Consider the following 20,404-nt stretch of genomic DNA (forward strand, 5'->3'; position numbering starts at 1 on the left):
GACGCGCGGATCAAACACCAGCCGAGACAAGCCACCGGTCCTTCACCAGCAGGAAAATACTAAAACAAGAACGTACAGCCGAATTGTCGTCGGTAGATGGCGCTGTCCGATTCCATAGCAACATATAAACAGTATGGTGCTCGCCAGCTGTCAAAACATCTGAGTTACAGATCGGCCCTAATGGCATCAGACGGAAGGTAAACCAGACATAAACTAATTCATTTGTATAAGGATTGACAGCAGGGTGATTCAATTCGCCTCACGACTTGTAGTTAGAACTTAGAAGAGAAAGGAATAAGCTGAACAATAAAGTCCGAATTTAATTTTTGTGGACGTGGTTGTGGAATTTTTTCATAAACAAACTAAGAAACATGGATTCAATGGTGAACGATACAAACCACTCAAAACTGGAGCACAGAGGAGACTGGCATCTAACGAGCACAGGCGTAGGCCATCATTATCGCCCGGGATATTACTTTCCAGATTCAAACTTTCACGTAAGTGGGCCTAGCCTTAATCAATTGCGTTTTTGTCAAATTCTTGTAGGCCTACCAACTAGAATTAACAACTCCATAAAATTTTTATGAGTGCCCTTTGTCGACAAAGATGATTGGTGCATTCAGTAAGGTAGTGCCTTCCCTTTTTGGTCTGAATCATTCATCAAGAAAGGACACACCACAGCAAAACTCGAAAGGCCTATTGCTATTCATTATTTATTATAGGCTCTATCTTTTATTGCTACCAGTAATTCATTTCATTGATTTGTATTACATGTATTAATTAGGGTTATATTTCTATGTAAAATGCCTACGATCAAGAGACTTGTCTTTGTCAAGAATGTTTGACTAATCAGGCCTCTAATGTCTCAGTCAGCATAAACAAAAATCTTTTAAGATTCCTCGAATTTTCTCCACAGTCCGTCCTTCGTGAACCACTGCCACCAAATCTAGCAAAGCAAGATGAAATTCCGCAAGAGCAGAAATATCCATCAACGGTGACGAATGCACACGACCACAAGTTTCTCGGCGGACCCTATCAGAATCCTCTTCACAGAAAAGCACCCGGACACTGGAACGTTCATTATTTAAAGGACCACAAAGAAAAGGTAAAAAAATCATTCACTTTATGTTTCAATAGCTAGCTTACAACATTTATATGATCCCCGGGAAGCAAGGATTCAGGCTAAAACCTCCCATTGTTTTTCTAGTTACAAAATCCAGGATGGAGAAGACCTCTTACGATGGGCAATCAGCAGAGTGAAACGCAAGCCCAGTTTAATGCTAGACCAGGACTTAAAGACAGATATGAATTTGATCCTGGCCCACAACCATTTATCCTCAAAGATCACCACACAAATGGACCATCGAAGGTAAGCTTTAACAAAGGTCGAATAGCTGTTTAACTGTTTAAATATTGTATCTAGACCCAAAAGCAAAATTTTGACAACATAAATCTGGACAACATAAGTAATTTCGACCCTGTTCCTAGTGTCACACATGGCCCATTCTTTGCACTGAAGATACAACTACACCCCCATACTAACACTGTACCTGAAAAACAGACAGAGGGACAGTACGAAAATCAGGGTCTCGTAACAGAAGCCCGAGAGCCAAAAGTAGTAGGCCTATATGGTGGTTGTTATGGCTACTTAAAAAACTTCTTTAAATCATTATTGCCACATTCGGTGCTGCAGTTTTCAGCTTGATTTAACTACTAATGTCTATTTATTAATGGATGAGACCTATTTTCTGGGATATTTTGCTTACTTTTTGGGGTACATACCTCATTTAGGTCTTACCAGAAGGCCAACAACTGAATATCCGATATTATTCCAGTTCTGTACCAATTAGAAGGATTGCTAAAAAGCCTCCTTTAATTCAGTTGAATGAGAGAGAAAATCTTCCATTTTGTGAAATTTCTTGAATTTTTACATTGCCACCATGCCTATAAGTCAAATTTAATACTATAAGCTTGTTATGGTACTTTCAGGTTGCAGTCGCTTCCGGAGAAAACGATAAAATGAAAGGTCGTCCATTTTTCGTACGTGATAAAAACGTGTTGAATTTGCTCGACCCGTATCTGTCGACGACACAACGTGACCACAGAGCTTTTAAGAAAGACGAACTAAAAGGTTATCCGAAAAAAGATATCGCCACTTACTGGGATTGCGAAGAGTATCCAAAAGCTTGGGGATTTGGATTGAAAGACAAGTAAGCTTGGGTCTGACTTCAAATATTTAAATTTGAATTATTGTACCGGTACTTTATAAAGAACCAACAGCGACTGAATCGAAATTTTCAGTTTCAATACTTGTACATCATTTTACTCATTTCAGCCCCTTGCCTAAAAGTGCTGTGCCACGCCGGCAATTGCCTATGCGGGACGAAACCTGGTTTAAATCTGAGACTAAAATAAGACGTTTGCCTTATTCTGCTGTTCCAGTACCACACAGGTAAAAAAATAGACCCGTATCATACAGAACCAGATTACCGGCAGATTCAAAATATATCTACTGTAGATCTCATAATTTTCTTAATATGCATAATTTTCTACTTCATTTCCAGCGGTTTGAGACCATTATACAAAGCCTCATACGCAACGCCTTCTGACGTAAAAATGAAAGAAATACATTTCTGTCCAGTGGACACACCTTGGACTTTACCAGGTAGGCCCTAGGACCAGGCGTGGATTTAGAATTTGATGATTTAAAACGGACCCAAAAACGATATCAAGTAACAGTTACCACTGCAACAATTCAATCCTTGCAGGGATCTGGGGAAATTTTACACATTTGATGCAAAAAACTGAAGCAAAATCTTCTTACATTTTTTTAGCACCGGGCCCCTCATCGGCGATGAAAATACCAGCAATGTACAAAACTGAGTATGAAAATATCGGCAGCAAGAAGACTATCACGGTTTAAAAAGAACACAGCGCATGAAAAACAGTGACACTTAATCTGAAAACAAATCCAAAATATTCTCATGATCATTCGATAAGGTGAAAAACATTACCATCGATTTCACTGGTAATGTGAAACAAGCATACTTATTTTTTGATCAATACTGAAATAATGACCATGAACAGAATTATGACTTTAAGCTTTGATGTTGAACATCTAATTTTTACCAGATAGGTATTTTTGTGAAATTTATATCATATGAAAATGTTTGTGTATATTAATCAATGTTTATATTCCATCTGTGATATGCATGTATATGAATAATGGTATAAGATTCGGTATTTTAATATAATTTCAAATCGTCTTCTGGTGAAATCTGCTGTTTCCGTGATATCTATTTATTATGTCGTGTAAATAAAGGCCTTATATGTAAATGAACATTTTCTGATCTTCAATATTACGCTGCTCGATACGATCATTATATACAGTGCAGGCGGTCAAATAGTCGCTGAAAAAGTAGAGGGGAAGAAGGGATCAAATTTTCTACTGCGCATGGCTGAAGTAGGATTTCGAGATAGCTGGACAGGATATTAAATACGGGGAAACTCACAGATTACTTGCTACAGGAAAGCTCCAACATCTGTTATCATTTTCTGGTACTTCCACCGGGAAACATGATGCACTTACACATACATTGACATTGCCTTATCAGGGCACAGTACCGGAACTTATACCAAAGATGGCAGTATGGAGATCTGAAACGCGCTCGAATTATTTCAGAAGATTCGCACCATTTTATCGCTAGTGAGCAGGGTTTTTAGAATAAGTAAGAAAAATAACACTTTTTCACCAAAATCAGGAATAAATATGCAAACTTATTGGCAGAGAAAAATCAGGGCAATTCAACAGCCTAACAGTGGTGTCATGGTGCTGAAAAACTGCATCGTAATGATTCAAAACGTTCTAATTTCCGTCTCCAACCAAACTCATCGGCGCTCTAGAAAATTATAGCCTCGGAGAAAATTTATAGGAACAATGAGATCAGAGACTGAGTTAACGTTTGATTCTAGAGGTGAAATTAGTTCATTTCCTTTGATTCAACCGTCGATTAAAATTTCTAGCTCTGTGAACCGCGAAGCTGGCTCCCAGTCCCTTGATGTCAAACGCGCAATGCTCCGAGAAATGAGCCGCTAGACTTGGTGATTTAAGATGCGGAATGTACATATACATACATATATTTTCTTACGGACAAATTATACACAATTCTAAGTATATTTAGAATAGATACACATTCATTTGGTTATTCTATGCAATTAACACTTGCGCAATTACATACGTTCACATAAGCACAATTTCAGCATCTATGCGGGAATAATGATGCACTATATACAAAAGCGTATTTTCAAATACACGATGATTCAATCAGTCGGTAGATATATTATAAAATCCTAGAACGTATCACTCGTTTGACCACGCAAAACTCGGGTATAACGTGTACACGGTTGTGTCGCGCGCGGATCAAATATCATCTAAATAGTTAAGAAAGAGTAGTCCATCTGATCTCGCAATATTCAGACACCTACCGCCGGTAATAGACTAGGTTATTATTCAACGAGCTGAATCTCCATACGTTACAGTTTCATCTCAAAGACAATGCACTGCATGTGCATCGAATCTTTACTCCGATTGGTTAAGTCACTCAGCCGAACTACTTGGCGGCGATGTTTAATCCAAGTTATACTGCATCCGTCGTCGAAACGAAAAAGCCGTTTTTAAATTGACCAATGAACCGTCGGCGGTGAAATACGCCCAGATCATCGTCACCGTCATGACGATATACGCCGGAATTAATGAGCCGTAATATTGCGGCTCTTTCTGATTGTTCAACAGAGTCTGAAACAAACGACAAAGGCATTGAAAAAAGTTCGATTCTGAATTTTGATTTCGCGATATCCACAAAAACCATGTACGGTAAGAAAATCATCTTAAATCATTAAATGAATACAGTGGAACGTCGTTTTAACGAATTCAGATACAATGATTCATCCGATAAAACATATATAGAATTTTGTCCAAAATAGGACATTTTGATTAATTTCACACCGGATATAACAGTGAACTCTCGGTTATAACGAACAGATTTCCTGGCCCCGTGAAGTTCGTTGTAACGAGGTTCCACTGTAATAATGATTCAATGATGACAATTTTTGCCATAATTCAATATACTTATAACATGCTCTTTATAAATATATTTCATTGTTCTAAAATGTAGTACTCCGTTTTCCCTTAGTACTCGTCACAACTTACCAGACACGAGACAAGCATATGAGACGCTACGACTACACCGGCTTGCCAGTAACGCTTCGAGTCAAATGAAGCAAAGAATATCACGCCCCAGAATGTATGCAGCAACACAAAACATGACGTCAAGAATGCTGAAAGTCAAAACATTTTTACAGTTTAATTACAGTCCAGAGTAAATCATAAAATCTGTTCAAATATTAAGAAGGTTGGTTTTTCATACGCTATAAGACCATAAGCATAGTCGAGTTTTATAACATGAGTGGGGTTACTAACAGTCAAAGGTCAAGAAGATCTGCGGCCGGTCACCCAAATACTGTGTAAATGTAGGCACTCTAAGCTTTAACAGCCGTTCAATTACCGGTACTTAAGCAGCCATTAGGTAAAAACTGCTTTTACGACCGTTTATAGATTAAACAACATTGGACAAACTGGGCCCCTGATGTTCATCCAATTAAAGCCCTTGATTGATTGATGATTTTACATGGATCACATGATTGTAAAACATTAACTGTACCGGAAGTGATGAAGAACATGCTCGAATCTCCTCGCAGTCCGATAGTTCCAGGACCTGCCATATCAGCTAATACATTAACCAATGAAAAGGCACCGCTCATTATACCAAACCCGAGACCAGACACTGAAATATCAAATCATATAATTATAGCTCACTAACAGATGAGAGAGATATGCATTCAGGCATAGAGGGTTTGTTTAGATGAACCTCAGCACCACGACTTAGCAAGCGAGGAATTTGCTAGGTTCACTAGATGTTACCAGGGCCGTACTTAGCAGGAGGGGGCAGGGAGACATAGGTGTATTTCAACACTCATCCCGCATGAAAACGAATTGTTCTAAATTATGAAATGGTCACTACTCACCATACGCCATAATATGTGGATTATCAATGTCGATGACCCTTACTCCTGTTTGACCTTCCTGCCCCTGCTGACTAACTTTCTGAAGACCCTGATCGGCTTTCCTTAACACAAAAATGTACGAACACAGTTAACATAACAAACCAAATTTCATACTCATAACTGAATACCGGTAGAGTTAATACAAGTTACGCAAATAATGGGAATCGACCTTACCTTAAAAGGGTATAAAAAGCGAAACGCATCAACTCCTGGAATATGACTGAAAACACGAGACCAAAGGCCAGCTCTTGCCGTAACGGGACTACAGCAAACCAGAGAATCGAAGACACCAGTAACGATAGCAACCAGAAAAATGCACTGAAAATGATCATCAAATTTCAGCTGCCAGATAGAAAAAGATTCATTTAGTCTTTCAATTATCTCGCAAATACAGGAATTTATGGATGTCGCGAAAGAATGAATGGCCACGAGGCCAGTTGCTCAGTTGCCAGAGGATGAAGGTTTGATTGTCACTAGGCCTATGTTGACCTAAGTTCAGTTTCATGAAAAATTTTACGTGTAAAGTTTTAATTGCCATCTTCAATTAAACCAAAAATTTGATTTAAACTTTTCGTTCGTATTCTTCAACTGACAGGTTTTCATACAAAAGAACAATGTAACTATTCATACAGTCACCGAGGACTCCATGCAGATAGTGGAAACGTATGGTCTCAAATAGAAAATAGGCCTGATATATTTACCTAGCAGTAAGTACGATTACTCGCAGTGGATCTCTAGCAATTGTGAGGACAAACATTGCGAACGCCGGACCAAAGGCAATGAATGTACAACCAAAGAATTCCATCAGCGTCATTTTCAGTTTTTACAAGCACCGTTAGTCGTCGAGTAGTTTACTATTCTCACTTTTATTCTATGATTCAAACCTACGAAGTACATGAAAAAATGTTCCCAAATAAAGAATATGTAGAATTCGTTTTCAGGAGGTACAATCATAATGAACATCATCGTCACAAGAATCTGGGGGTTCAAAATGAAAACTCGACGCAATAGTCCTAACATTTTTACATTCTTTTCTATGAGAATAGTTTTAGGATAGGCTTAGTAAGTATCAGGCGCGTTGGAAGCAATTTTTGATTGCTGCGGCCAAATACCGATTTTGGACAGGTTCTTAATATTGCCGCGGCGATTTTACTTAATTTCTTCAAAAGCGTGATATTAAAAAAAAAAAACTTCATTCAGTAAATTATTGCCGCGGCTTTCGCCGCTGCACTTCCAACGCCACTGAGTATAGCACATTTTGGTTCTTAGCCCCCCAGGACGCTGTGCGCCTGGCTGCCTCAATTTTTACTTTCACTATTCAGTATTTGTGATCTCCTGAACAGCTGCACAATGTGGTAGATGAATTAAACCAAATTTTGGCCTTAGTTAGTTACCTTATCTTTTGGGGGTAAACAAAGTTTTTATTTCAGATGGGCTGTGGTGGTCAGGCACTGAGACAGTGTGGTAAGTAAATTATCCGGTAGGCCTAGGTTAGGTAGGTAGGTAGACAATAGTCTAATATTAGTACCTAGCCGTTGTTCCTCAAACAAGGATCCGTTGTAGGGAACCGTAATGACTGGTATTCAGACTAACTTTGCTTAAAAGTGAGTTATCTTAGTTAGGACTTTAGGTAGACGACAAGTGAAACTAATGTCTATTTCAACCTGACTTGAGAGCATTCCGAGTGGCCTAGCTCGCTTATTTTTGGTAGCACATACCTGATAAAGGTCTTAATGGGACAGGCAGTCGACCTAAATCATAATTTTTTAATCCATTAGAAACTGTATTGAAGGCTATCCAAAAAGTCTTCACTGAAAGGGGTTAAATGAAGAGAAGTGACTAGGCCTAGGCTTACATGATTTGAAAGTTTAACAATATGTTTCCATGCCTACGTACCAAACTTCAGTTGGTAGGCATGGTGACATATAGTTAGTTACCTAATCGTTGGTGGTAAGCTTTTATAATCGGATGGGCTTATACCAACGTTAGGGATGACAAGGGCCAAAACACGGTTGAAAAAAGTAACACTTCAAAAATATACTTTCTATCCACTTCAGTCCACAATTAATGGCTTATTTCACAAACTTACACAGGTACCTTTCGAAATAATCCAATTTTATGCATGTTTCGAGTGATTAATCAACATTATTTTGAGAAATTAATTAATTTCTCCACAAATTTCGCCATTGGCCGCCATTTCTCTGTATTGCACATGTGGCATGATAAGACAAGGGGACCTACAAGGATTTATATAAAACTTCCAAGACGAAACGACAATTTTTATTTTTGATGGTTTTCCAACCTATATTTCAAATCTTCGTGTTTTCCTTAATTAATATTTAAATAATAAATTCTGGTAAAAGAAAAATGTGAATAAGTGTTGATTTCTTAGTATTTTTCAATTTCGTCGTTTCGCTTTGTTAGTTTGTGCTGTTGTCCTGGCCTCAGTCCACAGGTGCCAGCACCTCCAGTAATTTTCAAAATGGCAGCTGTTGACTCTACGGAAATTTACTCTCACTTTACGGCCGATTTGCACATGGATTAAGATCGTCAGGTGAGGTGTTATAGGTATCAGACAAACTACGAATCTGTTGTGCGTCGATTACAACAAAAATTAGACGGATATCTTAAGAGACAATGAAATGCCAGGCAAATTACTCGTCAGTCAAATTGGCTGACGAAGATTTCATACAAAAATGACCTTCCCATTCCTGACTGTGGTTTGTGAAAATATCCGATCGTGAAACTAAACCACAGACAGGTTACTGACTAGGTGACATATTGTTAAACTTTCAAATCATGGTCCATTTCATGGGACGAACTCTTTTATCAGATCGGAGAATCCGTTTGCCTCCAATCGTACTCTTTTATTGGTCACGTGACTTTTTGGAGTCTCCGAAACCTCCTTTCTGTCGAGGTGGTGTGATTCGGATTTTGTGTGGAGCCAACCGGAGATTTCGGACGGAGACTTCGGAGGTCATAAAAGAGTACGCCCATGCCATGGAGTCTCTTTTCTCTCAGGAACCCCTTTCAAATGCAGACTTTTTGGATATCCTTCAATACAGTTTAAAGTGGATTAACAAGCGATATTTTAGGTCAGCTGCCTGTCCTTTGTGGTCTTAATAATACTTTTATCAGGAATGTACCACCAAAACTGACTGAGCTAGGCCACCCGGCCAGAATGCTCTCAACAAGTCAGGTTGAAAGAAATAGACATTAACCCACCGGCACCGCCACAGGTTACGGCCGATTTAGGCAGGTCTAGTGGCCCAAAAAACCCGTTGCTTCATACATTAGGATCAACATGTTTCATTCACATATGAATCGTTTTATTGGCAGAATAAAGTAATGAGTAACTTACAAAATACTTTTGACAACAATAAAATATTGGTTTTGAATTTGTCTAACATTTCCGTTTTCACTTCCCACAGTCGGTGTCTTTCAATGTAAATAAACTTTATTCGTAATGTTGAGGGCTGCGGGCGCGTCCAAAAATTTCACCCAGTCCTGGTGGCAGAGGTTATCTCCACAGAGATCTCCATCGCTCTACGATCCTAGTGGCAGACATTAAGGATCAACACCAGTCCCATTCCGTCTAAATACCTGAACCTAGAGTCAGTGTGAACTAACAACAAAAGGCCAAATTCTATGACAGAATAAAACAGAAGACAAAAATGTATATTTTAGAAAACTAAAAAAGGACGGATTTTATTCACAACTAAGAATGAATAACATATTCATTTCAAATGTGTGAGTTTCACTTCATTTCCAAGTTGGAGCTTGATTACTGCGCGAACCTCGCATGTCTCGACCGCTGCGGCCAAGCGACGGTGCACCCAGTCGAGCTTTTACTTCTTGAGATAAAACATCGGATTGTGCGAGATCTTCATCCAATCTAAAGAAATAATACACAACATTTTAGTAACAAAGTTTTCCATTGCCGTATATCTAGCTATGAGAAAATTTCATGAGGATGAGGAGCAGTGGAGGCCATTTTAGAAGAACTCGTTAAAACCGAAAGGGCACTGAAATTTACTGATTTTCTTTGTTGACTAAGTGAGGACAAATTTGATGGACTCAGTTATGTTTCACAACCCCCTTGGATCCGACCCTTATAGATTTCAGAGGCTAGCTAGGACCAGTTGCTCAGAGGCTAGCTAGGACCAGTTGTTCATAAGTTGGCATGTTAACTATCGGATGGTTAATACGTCATTCAATCCACAGGTGAACTATATAGCAACTATTCAACAACTAGCCCCCTAGCCCCAGTTGTTCAAAAGTTTGTTTGAAGTAAATAATAGGATAAATGAAGTTGTAAGTAATCGAATGTCACTACATCAGTTATCGACAGGTTAACTCCACTTTATTGTCACTGGATGTTTACTGTTATAGAAGAGATCATACGAATATATACTTACAACAGATCAAAATGTCCGAGACATTCTTTCGTTGGTTGTTTATTCCATCGAACGCTGAAAAAGTTATAACCGGAAAAACCATTACCGGTAATTCACAAATCTGAGTAACAGGGAGGGTTTCTAGCAGTTCATTGTAAGAAACTAGATTCAGATCGCCGGAATTACGTAATAGACAGTAATAGGGTGGCAAGAAATTGAATACAAGTAACATATTACATACTTCATAGAATACAGCAGAGTTTATTTAATTGGTCATTGACTTTGGGGTCATTCATTTATTACGTACGCATTAGGGGAGGGGGAGGGTACTCAGTAACCTGACTGTGGTTTAGTTTTACGATCGGATATTTTCACAAACCACATTGGTATAAGCTCATCCGATAATAAAAAGCTTACCACCAACGATTAGGTAACTAACTAGGGGGAGGGGTCAGTGCAATTGCGTACTGTAATGCTTAATGTATATGATAAAATGGCCGATTTTGTGTACAGAGGGGAGGGGGGTTGAAAACTTCAAATTTTATGCGTACGTAATAAATGAATGATCCCTTTGTAAAAATTGTCAGTTCAAATCCAGAATAGGTAAACTTGTCTCAATCCAGATAGCAAGCTGTTACACGCGAAGTGGCTACATATTTGATAGCTGATAACCTCCATTTTCCCACCTGCCCCAGTCCATGCACCAAGTTTCCTGGAAATCCATCATGAATTGCAAGCTGTATCGCACTTACAAGGCCTAAAGGTGATGGCAGACGCCCAACACTGACTGAGATAAGTTTTTTTCCCTCACCACGAGACATACTTAAGATATAAGATATGGAACTTGAATTAAGAAAATGTTTGTTCACCTTTAAGGTGGTGTACTTAAAACAAACTTTCAAATCACAAAAAAGAAAACGCTGTTGCGTGCGTACTTACTCGGGAAATTCACCGGGAGGTATAGTTATATTAATTACATCGGAGATTAATTTGTATTTCATGATACGATCATTTGAAGTTGTAGCTGTTAGTGACGGCGAAGCATTCACCTGTAGAGATGAATTACAAAATAAACAATCAGTAACTTGCCCAAGTCAGAACGGTCTAGCAAAATACATCCAACTGTCACGACTCATGTGAGAATGTTTAGGGGTCATTCATTTATTACGTATATATAAGGGGAGGGGGGAGGGGTCAGTGCAATTGCATACTGTAATGCTTAGTGTATATGAAAAAATGGCCGATTTTGCGTACATGGGGGGAGGGGGTTGAAAAATTCAAATTTTATGCGTACGTAATAAATGAATGATCCCTTACTGAAAATCTATGGCTGGAGAAATATCTAAATTGTCATATGATGTGTATGTCACATGTTTTTGAGTCTTTGTGACCAAACTTTGTATTCAGAACATTATCAATTTCCCTCCAGAATTAACAGTCAACTTCTTTTTTTATGTCCTTGTACAGAACCGACTGTGAAAAATACTGACCATTTGATATGTTCAAACTTAAACGAGAACCGTTTGACCAGGTTTAGATTTTACTCCAGGATTAAAATGTTGGAATTGAAGTAATAACAAAGAACTATGGAACTGGATGCACAACAACTTATCTTTTACGTATACAAGTTTTATTGAAACCAGACTTAAGGTGAACTCTGGTTCATCCAAACTGATACGTATGTCATATCGGGATTTTAGACTCTACTTTACCTCAATAAGCCACGGTTTCAAGTTGTCATCGATGATTATATCATATCTAAAAATATGAAACGAAGCACGTCTATATATAAACAGTTTCATCTACCATTAAACTCTAATGAGCATGAATGGGTCCGGGAACCACAAACAACCAAACGACAGGTCATCTACAGCGGAACCTCCATAAAACTGCCTTGGACAAACGATTTATCCGTTATTACAGTTACTAGAATTTCGTCCTAAATAGGACAATTTCAATAATTTCATACTGAACATAACAAACTATGGCTTTTAATAAACAGATTTCCAGGTCCTCTAAATTGCATTATAACAACGTTCCACCATAATTCAGATTACTTTGATTTTCTATTGGCAAAACTACTTGGATTCTACATGTAGCATTTGCCATGGATTCTACATGTGAAATTAAGAAATTAATAGAATCTCATCTCGGTTTATACCCACCCGTATGTTTCACAGCAATGTCTATCGTTGTTCATTACATTCTGAAAAGTACAAATCCAAAAAAATAAATGTCTGCACTGTTTACCAGGCATGCATCAACTAGAATGAAAAACTCCCCGTCAGAAGAACGGCTAGCATATACAGGGATATATCTAGCATTTGAATTTTGGGGGGGGGGAGAGAAACCCAAAAAGGCAGTTTAATTGGATCTTTAACAATAATATTTGAAAGTTCAGTTTCACCACATACAGCCTGAAACCCCAGAACTGAACTAACTGTTCATCCGATCATCGGCTATTAATTTTACTGAAGATCGTTATCAGTCTATGTCTCATAACAATCCCAACTCAAAATGTGCTGACATTTGATCAAATCCATTCCTTAAGTGACACCGGTTATAAAACAAGGAAGCATTCGATTTCGTACTCACCGAGACGGCTTTCAATGAATGAACGATCTGCCAATTCATATCATCAAATAATTTATCCGAAACCTGAAAAAATCATTCACAACTCGCAGAACAACGGAAAACGGAAAATGTTAGGAATTTTTGGTATCTCGTTTCATAACAAGTTCTTACCTCTTTACCGCGAGTGCTTTCAAGGAAAAGACGCAAGTTTTCTACGGTCCATTTTCCACCATGTATAGCATTGTATTCGTCCTGCCAGTAATAAAATCACTAAGAATAAAACAATCTATGTATATGAACCAAACATAAATCAAAGAACGAGTAGTTCCATGATATGATTTATACGGGTACATTAAACTAGGGGTCCAGGGACACCATGCCCACTTGGCAAGTGGTTTCAAATGCTCAATCTAACGATTTGAATATTTCAAAACCCCCTGATGACCATATACAAAAACCAATAACCATAAAACTCACCATAATGATAGAACATGTCATGAGCTACAATTTAGCAATTGATTATGTTAACTAAATATGCCTAGGTACCAATATAATAAGGAAATACTAAGTTATTCTACTATTCAACACCCCCTGGTGACCATATAGAATAACTAATGACCTTGAAACTCACCACAATCATAGACCTTGACATGAGCTACAACTAAGCAATTGATCGTGGTTACAAAATATGCATAGGTACGAACATAATATCGAAATACTAAGTTATTGCATTATTCAACGCCCCCTGGTGGCTATATAAAAAAACCAATTACCTTGAAACTCACCACAATCATAGACCATGTCATGAGCTACAACTTTGCAATTGATTATGGTAACAAAATATGCTTAGGTATCAATATAATGTGGAAAAAGCTTTTTTCCACTTTTGAATGAGTACTGATGACACCAAGATGGCCGCCAATTGCGCGATGATTGGCTTATCAAAATACCTGTCTCAGGTATTGAAGATCCCTTTCCATAGAATAGCCACCACAAATTTCAATGAAAAATGGCAAACCACTAGGAAGCTACAGGACTCAGAATTCAGGCCAAAATTGTAATTTTTGGGCACAAAAAAGGTCACGGGATGGCCATTTTTTCTTACGCTGATGGGCCCATGGGGTACACAAATACCTACAAAAGATCAAGATAATTGATCAAAGCGTCTTCAAAATTTCCCTCAAAAACTTGAAATATGTGTAAAAAGTGCTGATTTTGGCGAACAACAATGGCTGCCAGTCGGCTATCTTGAATCTGACTAGTTAGTTACCTAATCGTTGGTGGTAAGCTTTTTATAATCGGATGGGTTTATACCAACGTTAGGGATGACAAGGACCAAAACACGGTTGAAAAAAGTAACACTTCAAAAATATACTTTATATTCACTTCAGTCCAAAATTAATGGCTTAATTCACAAACTAACACAGGTACCTTTCGAAATAATCCAATTTTATGTATGTTTCGAGTGGTTAATCAACATTATTTTGAGAAATTAATTAATTTCTCCACCAATTTCGCCATTGGCCGCCATTTCTCTGTATTGCACATGTGGCATGATAAGACAAGGGGACCTACAAGGATTTATATAAAACTTCCAAGACGAAACGACAATTTTTATTTTTGATGGTTTTCCAACTTATATTTCAAATCTTCAGGTTTTCCATATTAAATTTTGAAATAATAAATTCTGGTAAAAGAAAAATGTGAATAAGTGTTGATTTCTTAATTTTTTTCAATTTCGTCGTTTCGCTTCGTTAGTTTGTGCTGTTGTCCTGGCCTCAGTCCACAGGTGCCAGCACCTCCAGTAATTTTCAAAATGGCAGCTGTTGACCCGACGGAAATTTACTCTCACTTTACGGCCGATTTGCACATGGATTAAGATCGTCAGGTGAGGTGTTATAGGTATCAGACAAACTACGAATCTGTTGTGCGTCGATTACAACAAAAATTAAACGGATATCTTAAGAGACAATGAAATGCCAGGCAAATTACTCGTCAGTCAAATTGGCTGACGAAGATTTCATACAAAAATTACCTTCCCATTCCTGACTGTGGTTTGTGAAAATATCCGATTGTGAAACTAAACCACAGACAGGTTACTGACTAGAATCTGACAGGGTCAGTTTTTGGGCTGAAGATGTCTCTAGGGTAGATACATGTGTAACCCAAATATAAAGACATTACATTGAAGCGTCTTCAAAACTTCCCAGTATAACTGGATTCCGTCTACGGACAAACAGACATATGGACAGACAGACGACGGACGAAAAGCCAACGCAATAGCCCACTGGGACTAAAGTATCAAGTGGGCTAAAAATAAAGATTATGATATTACAGAGTTTACACAGGAAAAGAACAGCAATAATGTTACAGTTATGATAATATACAGGGCCCGGTTTTATAGACTGGTATCAACTTTAACCCGGGGGCTAATTCAATTCATTTTCAATTTAGTTAACCCCCAGGTTAAAGATAATACCAGTCTATAAAACAGGCCCTAGTGTATGACGAATGACTCTCATCTCAATTCTCAAGGCTTATCACAAATCTCGGGACATACCGGTACTCAATTCATGCATCATATGAATGTACAGTGACCTTCATTTGGTGAAACAAAATGATCTATTCGATCGTTTCCGTTTTTTAAAAAGGCTTTTCTAATGCATATATTTACATACCCCATGTTTTTGTATCGACACGTTTGTCAAGTGCACGAACATGTTGTCCAACTCGTTGACATTAGCGTTGTATTTGACCGTACAAAATCGGCAGAATCCAAGTCGATACCTACATGGAGATAAATAAAATAATATCTACAATTACGAACCTGACTACGTAGAAATGGTGAAAAAGCCAATCTTTACAATACAGTTATACTCTGGAATCAAATGCAGTTGCTCACTTAAGTCCAAACGTGATCTGAAGTAAAACCTTAGAACTAATCTAAAGTTGATTGATTAGCTGTGTAAGAAGCTTAATCTAAGTTTTGAAATCTAAAAGCTACGACTGTGTTAAAGGGTCCAGGTTTCGATGTCTATATTGGTCGAAAACGTGGGTACGAAGCAGATTTGGATTTCTGGATCCGTATTCAACACTCATCTTTTAAGGAAGTATCTACGCTGCATTGAATGCGCATCATTAGATCAGGGAAAGAAGACTGAAATAACTGTAAAATCCGAAGTATCCTGTTTTCTGTTGCGATGTCGTATTTCGTTCATAAGTAAATATGTATTTCAGAAAACACCAGAAATCAAGGTCGTCTCGCGAGGTATTGGTGAACACGAACAAGTACGGCCAATCATCGCCAATTACGAGGAGGATAGAAAATATATATATACACTTACAGATAACACTTGAGTGGACGGAATGACGTTACGAGCACGTATAATCTCAGGTCGAATTTCTTACCGCCGATCAACAGCGGGTTTTCGATGTAACGCGATATGACGTACATATCTTTAGCGGACGGAGCAGAAAAACTAGAAAACAAGATCGAAATTCGATTTAGTCAAGAACGGGTTTTGAAAAAGGCTCAGGGCTGCCGATCATTCAGTATTTCTGTGAAGATTACTATTAGGATATAGTTGAAAATATATCCATTCACTAAGGAAGCCTTTTCAGACTCATGTTTCTTACTGAGGATGGAATTTAATATCATCTAACAACAGTGGTCACCGATGTTTTACAGTATGTTAAAGAAAGTTACAGAATTTTGTAATTATGCGGTACATAATATTTATTAACTTACGTATTAGTACGGCTATCACGGGACCACTTTTTCAGCTGGGTCAGTTTGTTGATGAGAAAAATGCCAATACCTCGAGCTACAAGGACACGGATTGACAGATAAACAGTAACTTTTCCCTTCAACCCAATCCCATACATCAACATGCATGTACGGACAAAATTAGGAACGTAAACTGGAATCTGAAATTCCCCTGATTCTAGAGGAAAAAACCCCAGGGGCAGTTGCAGTCATGGATTAGATTTAAGACCACTTTAAGAAAATCTTAGTTCTATACTAATAGGCTTAAAACTCAAAAGATTTAAGACGAATTTTGGACTTCAGTCTCGACTGTGCAACTGAGCCCCTCATTTCCTGATTTTCCAAGCAGGGAATTTGACGTCAATCCTGGATTCCTTGATTCACCCGACCAATATGAGCCCTCCAAAAAAGATCCAGTGCTTGAAAGTTTTTTTAAAAGTTCCCATATCTACATTACATTGCATTATATGTCATATTGTCACCATGGTAAGCAATGGCCCAAGATGAGTCAATCCAGTTTGGCGAAAGGTCAGGAGCGGATACAGGGGGTGGGCTTCAAAATTAGTAAACGGGCTCATCTAAGACAAGAATAATTACAAAAGTACGTGTACCGTAGTGATCACTTAAAAATTGGTAGACGTTGAAACAGAATTTAAAAAATATTTGATGTTGAAAAAGAATTCGTTTTTCAAAGTAGTAATCTGTAGGAACTTCATTGACCCGAGATTACTGATGCTGGAGTTATGAATACGTTACAATTCTTATAAGGGCCATATCATTCGGGTGTATTATTTTCTTACTGCGTAGTGCATTCTGGCGCACTTTGAACGGGCGAATATGCTTTTGAATAGGGCACATGACATCTTTCCAGTGATTCAAATTTTTAGGCACTGTAAATCTGATATACCTACATACGTGCATTTACAAGAAAAGAGTGAAGTAGCAAAATTTTGCATTACAGCACATTAACAATTTTCTGGTTTATGTTAATCATTGTTGCCCATTTAATCCTTTTTAGTTCATGCTCGACCGTAGGTTCAGACGAAAAAACATAGGCTTTACGTTCATGCCCGGCGTGCACTGGGAAAAGTGTAAATTATCGTCGTTTCACCTAAAAGTTTTCATCATAGCACGTCATTAGTCGGTAGATGGTGTTTCTCTCAATTATTCTCCGTAAAAATTTTGATGGTTGCGATTCATTGTTTTTGTGCAATCTTAAGTCAAAATTTGTAATTCTTTTCGAAATAAATAAGGTAAAATCATGAACATAGATCAACTTTTATTATAAATCTTTGCTGTTGATGAGTTTGGAGACGTTGATTTAGAGCTAATAGACAGTGAATCCAGTGACTTTATAAAACAGTTCAGATGATATTTATGATATAGACGACGAAAATCAAACCCTTAAGGCCAAGTCCTGGCCCCGCCTCAACATATGGGTGAACCCAACCATTTCAACAATCCTGGTTATGAATTTAATTATCAAACAGGCATTGATTCTTAAATCCTTGTCCATATAGGCCTACCCTATTTGCGAACGGTGCCCCACAACATATGGATGAACTGAGCAGTTCAACAATACTGTATCGGCCCCTGGAGGTTTAGTATATATACACACCTTTACCACACGGTTTCATAATCCAAGTTGTGTTCGAGTTTTTCTTAAATTCTTCTACGAACAGATTATAATCAGCGGGCAGCATGAAAGTGACTGGAATGAAATCTGTAAAAGAATTGTGAATGTTAAACTCATTGAATTGATTATACAGTAGGAACACAGAATTAGAGCATGGATTCAAAACTGCTAGGATTGCAGATGGCTGAAATCCTTGCCCTAGTTAGAAGTCTAAGTAGACATCCATAAGTGCATATCACCATCAGAATAACAGGTTTGATGCCTTGATTAACAATCAGAAATTGCATTTCATTTAGAGCCTACACTCAACCGCGGCATGAAACACGGCCACACTGGACCGATGCACAGGTAAATGCGCTGGTTTACCACATGAAAACTTGCAGCACCAATCAGATTGCTCGTTGATGGCTAATAATGACATTATCGAAGCTGCGCAGTGTGGTGGGTTTTGTACCGTGGTGAGTCTCAATGCCATCAGGTTCGGATCCCTGCCGGGGACGGATGCGCTGAGCTAGTGAAGTCGAAATAGACATTAGCTCAGCTCGTCTGATTATGAAAGGTTACCAATAGCATCCATGATTAGGTAACTAACTAAGAAACCATAAGCGACTGACCTAAGTGAATATATCTGCCTTGCTCGTCCTTTTCTGCCAGAGGGTTTCCCTCTTTTTCCAGATCCTTGCGGTAGCGTTTTATATTCTTCACCATCAGATCTTTACGCGTCAATTCGTAATGATTCGGAAAATGGTTTACAATTCTACACCAGAAAAAGTATAATTATTCAATTCAATTAATGTTTATTGTCTTTTAAATCAATATTACATGACCATAAGTGACAAGAATATTAACAAGATGAGGAAGAAAATAGAATATATATATATATATATACATAACTGTTATAACAAAACTTCTAATAGCACTTATATTTACAAATTCCACATGTATAAGAGGTAAAAGGTAATTAATACAATAGATGATCGATGGAATTATAATGTCGTCTTGATGAAACCCGCATAGCAAAAACAACCTAGGTCTTTAGCTAACTTAGTTGACGTGAGAATCTGAATAAACTGTACATCAGTATTTCGAGTACAATAGTCTGGGAATAGTTTTGTAAGTTTTTCTACAATGTTATTACGCTATCATCTTGATGTTTTAGAATATCATTCACGATCGATTGATTCTTCTACTTACTGATCGTCAGCCAATCTATAGCCATTTTCAACGCTGAATATATTTCTTATTGTATGAACACCGGCCCTTAGAAAAAAAAAAACGTTTCAAAATAGAATCATTTAGTACGCTAGGACCTTTTTGTACATCTAACGTATATAACCAGGGGTATAGAATGTGGGAACATTGAACCCGGGGAATATAGAACCCCTTTGTGTATAATTTCCCTTGGGGGAGTATAGGGCCCAGGGAGTAGAACCCGGGGAACATAGGTATGGGCCCACAGCCACACTGTCACTGCAGTTGGGACATAAAACTCTTCAGACTTAGTTAGTTACCTAATCGTTGGTGGTAAGCTTTTTATAATCGGATGGGCTTATACCAACTTATAGGCCTATGTGGTTTGTGATAATATCCGATCGTGAAACTAAACCACACACAGACAGACGACAGGTTACTGACTAATAAACTTAATTATAAACAAACACGGGACAGTTTCTCTCACCAGTAAAAATTCCAGTCTTCATCAGGAGATACACTTATCCAGCCACGCTTTTCAAAGTTATTGATCAGGACAGATTTATCCATATCACAGGCAAATTTCAATCGAGCTGCCATTATTCGATTTAATAAATGTTTCCTCTGTTTCCTCTATTTATTTGAAAAATTAGGATTTCTCTACGGTTCATCATATTTCATTTCCGGGTTAGTTTCAAGCTCCGCCGTCTTTTAGTG

The 20,404-nt window shown here is 38.0% G+C and overlaps 3 protein-coding genes across 7 annotated transcripts; 1 reads left to right on the top strand and 2 right to left on the bottom strand.

Moving 5' to 3' along the window:
• The first annotated feature begins 113 nt into the window (after positions 1-113).
• On the top strand, positions 114-3,318 carry LOC141912754 (stabilizer of axonemal microtubules 3-like). The gene is made up of 7 exons (XM_074804135.1): positions 114-497; positions 917-1,105; positions 1,208-1,369; positions 1,990-2,210; positions 2,336-2,452; positions 2,565-2,665; positions 2,835-3,318. The coding sequence occupies exons 1-7, from the start codon at positions 372-374 to the stop codon at positions 2,921-2,923; spliced, it is 1,005 nt and encodes a 334-aa protein (XP_074660236.1). The 5' UTR covers positions 114-371; the 3' UTR covers positions 2,924-3,318.
• A 727-nt stretch (positions 3,319-4,045) lies between these two features.
• On the bottom strand, positions 4,046-9,513 carry LOC141912624 (gamma-secretase subunit Aph-1-like). 4 transcript variants are annotated; one of them, XM_074803931.1, is made up of 7 exons: positions 9,485-9,513; positions 6,825-7,007; positions 6,298-6,441; positions 6,085-6,185; positions 5,721-5,843; positions 5,210-5,337; positions 4,046-4,795 (listed from the first exon to the last, which is right to left on the bottom strand). In XM_074803931.1, exons 2-7 carry the CDS (start codon positions 6,935-6,937, stop codon positions 4,628-4,630), a joined length of 777 nt encoding a protein of 258 aa, XP_074660032.1. In that variant the 5' UTR covers positions 6,938-7,007; positions 9,485-9,513; the 3' UTR covers positions 4,046-4,627. The 4 variants fall into 4 exon arrangements, with proteins under 4 accessions (XP_074660032.1, XP_074660035.1, XP_074660033.1 ...); XM_074803934.1 differs by lacking the exon at positions 9,485-9,513 and adding an exon at positions 9,349-9,441; XM_074803932.1 differs by lacking the exon at positions 9,485-9,513 and adding an exon at positions 8,213-8,334.
• A 316-nt stretch (positions 9,514-9,829) lies between these two features.
• Positions 9,830-20,367, bottom strand: LOC141912642 (polyglutamylase complex subunit TTLL1-like). 2 transcript variants are annotated; one of them, XM_074803957.1, is made up of 14 exons: positions 20,175-20,367; positions 19,691-19,756; positions 19,111-19,253; positions 18,479-18,583; positions 16,843-16,918; positions 16,439-16,573; positions 15,773-15,881; positions 13,266-13,346; positions 13,116-13,178; positions 12,686-12,726; positions 12,233-12,278; positions 11,460-11,569; positions 10,542-10,595; positions 9,830-10,018 (listed from the first exon to the last, which is right to left on the bottom strand). In XM_074803957.1, exons 1-14 carry the CDS (start codon positions 20,285-20,287, stop codon positions 9,886-9,888), a joined length of 1,275 nt encoding a protein of 424 aa, XP_074660058.1. In that variant the 5' UTR covers positions 20,288-20,367; the 3' UTR covers positions 9,830-9,885. The 2 variants fall into 2 exon arrangements, with proteins under 2 accessions (XP_074660058.1, XP_074660059.1); XM_074803958.1 differs by lacking the exon at positions 20,175-20,367 and adding an exon at positions 20,008-20,102.
• Between the last annotated feature and the right edge of the window lie 37 nt (positions 20,368-20,404).

Source organism: Tubulanus polymorphus, chromosome 11 (genome assembly GCF_964204645.1).
Source record: "Tubulanus polymorphus chromosome 11, tnTubPoly1.2, whole genome shotgun sequence".
Taxonomy (NCBI): domain Eukaryota; kingdom Metazoa; phylum Nemertea; class Palaeonemertea; order Tubulaniformes; family Tubulanidae; genus Tubulanus; species Tubulanus polymorphus.

Bases quoted from the DNA above. Each gene is read 5' to 3' on its own strand.
- LOC141912754 (XM_074804135.1), top strand. From the start codon at position 372: ATGGATTCAATGGTGAACGATACAAACCACTCAAAACTGGAGCACAGA. The intron at 498-916 runs GTAAGTGGGCCT...TTTTCTCCACAG, and splicing joins TTCCAGATTCAAACTTTCAC to TCCGTCCTTCGTGAACCACT. The intron at 2,666-2,834 runs GTAGGCCCTAGG...ACATTTTTTTAG, and splicing joins CACACCTTGGACTTTACCAG to CACCGGGCCCCTCATCGGCG.
- LOC141912624 (XM_074803931.1), bottom strand. From the start codon at position 6,937: ATGACGCTGATGGAATTCTTTGGTTGTACATTCATTGCCTTTGGTCCG. The intron at 6,442-6,824 runs GTAAATATATCA...GATCATTTTCAG, and splicing joins GTAATCGTACTTACTGCTAG to TGCATTTTTCTGGTTGCTAT. The intron at 5,844-6,084 runs GTGAGTAGTGAC...TTGATATTTCAG, and splicing joins TCCACATATTATGGCGTATG to TGTCTGGTCTCGGGTTTGGT.
- LOC141912642 (XM_074803957.1), bottom strand. From the start codon at position 20,287: ATGGCAGCTCGATTGAAATTTGCCTGTGATATGGATAAATCTGTCCTG. The intron at 19,254-19,690 runs GTAAGTAGAAGA...TTTCTGGTGTAG, and splicing joins TATAGATTGGCTGACGATCA to AATTGTAAACCATTTTCCGA. The intron at 15,882-16,438 runs GTAAGTGTATAT...ATCTCCATGTAG, and splicing joins CGTCCACTCAAGTGTTATCT to GTATCGACTTGGATTCTGCC.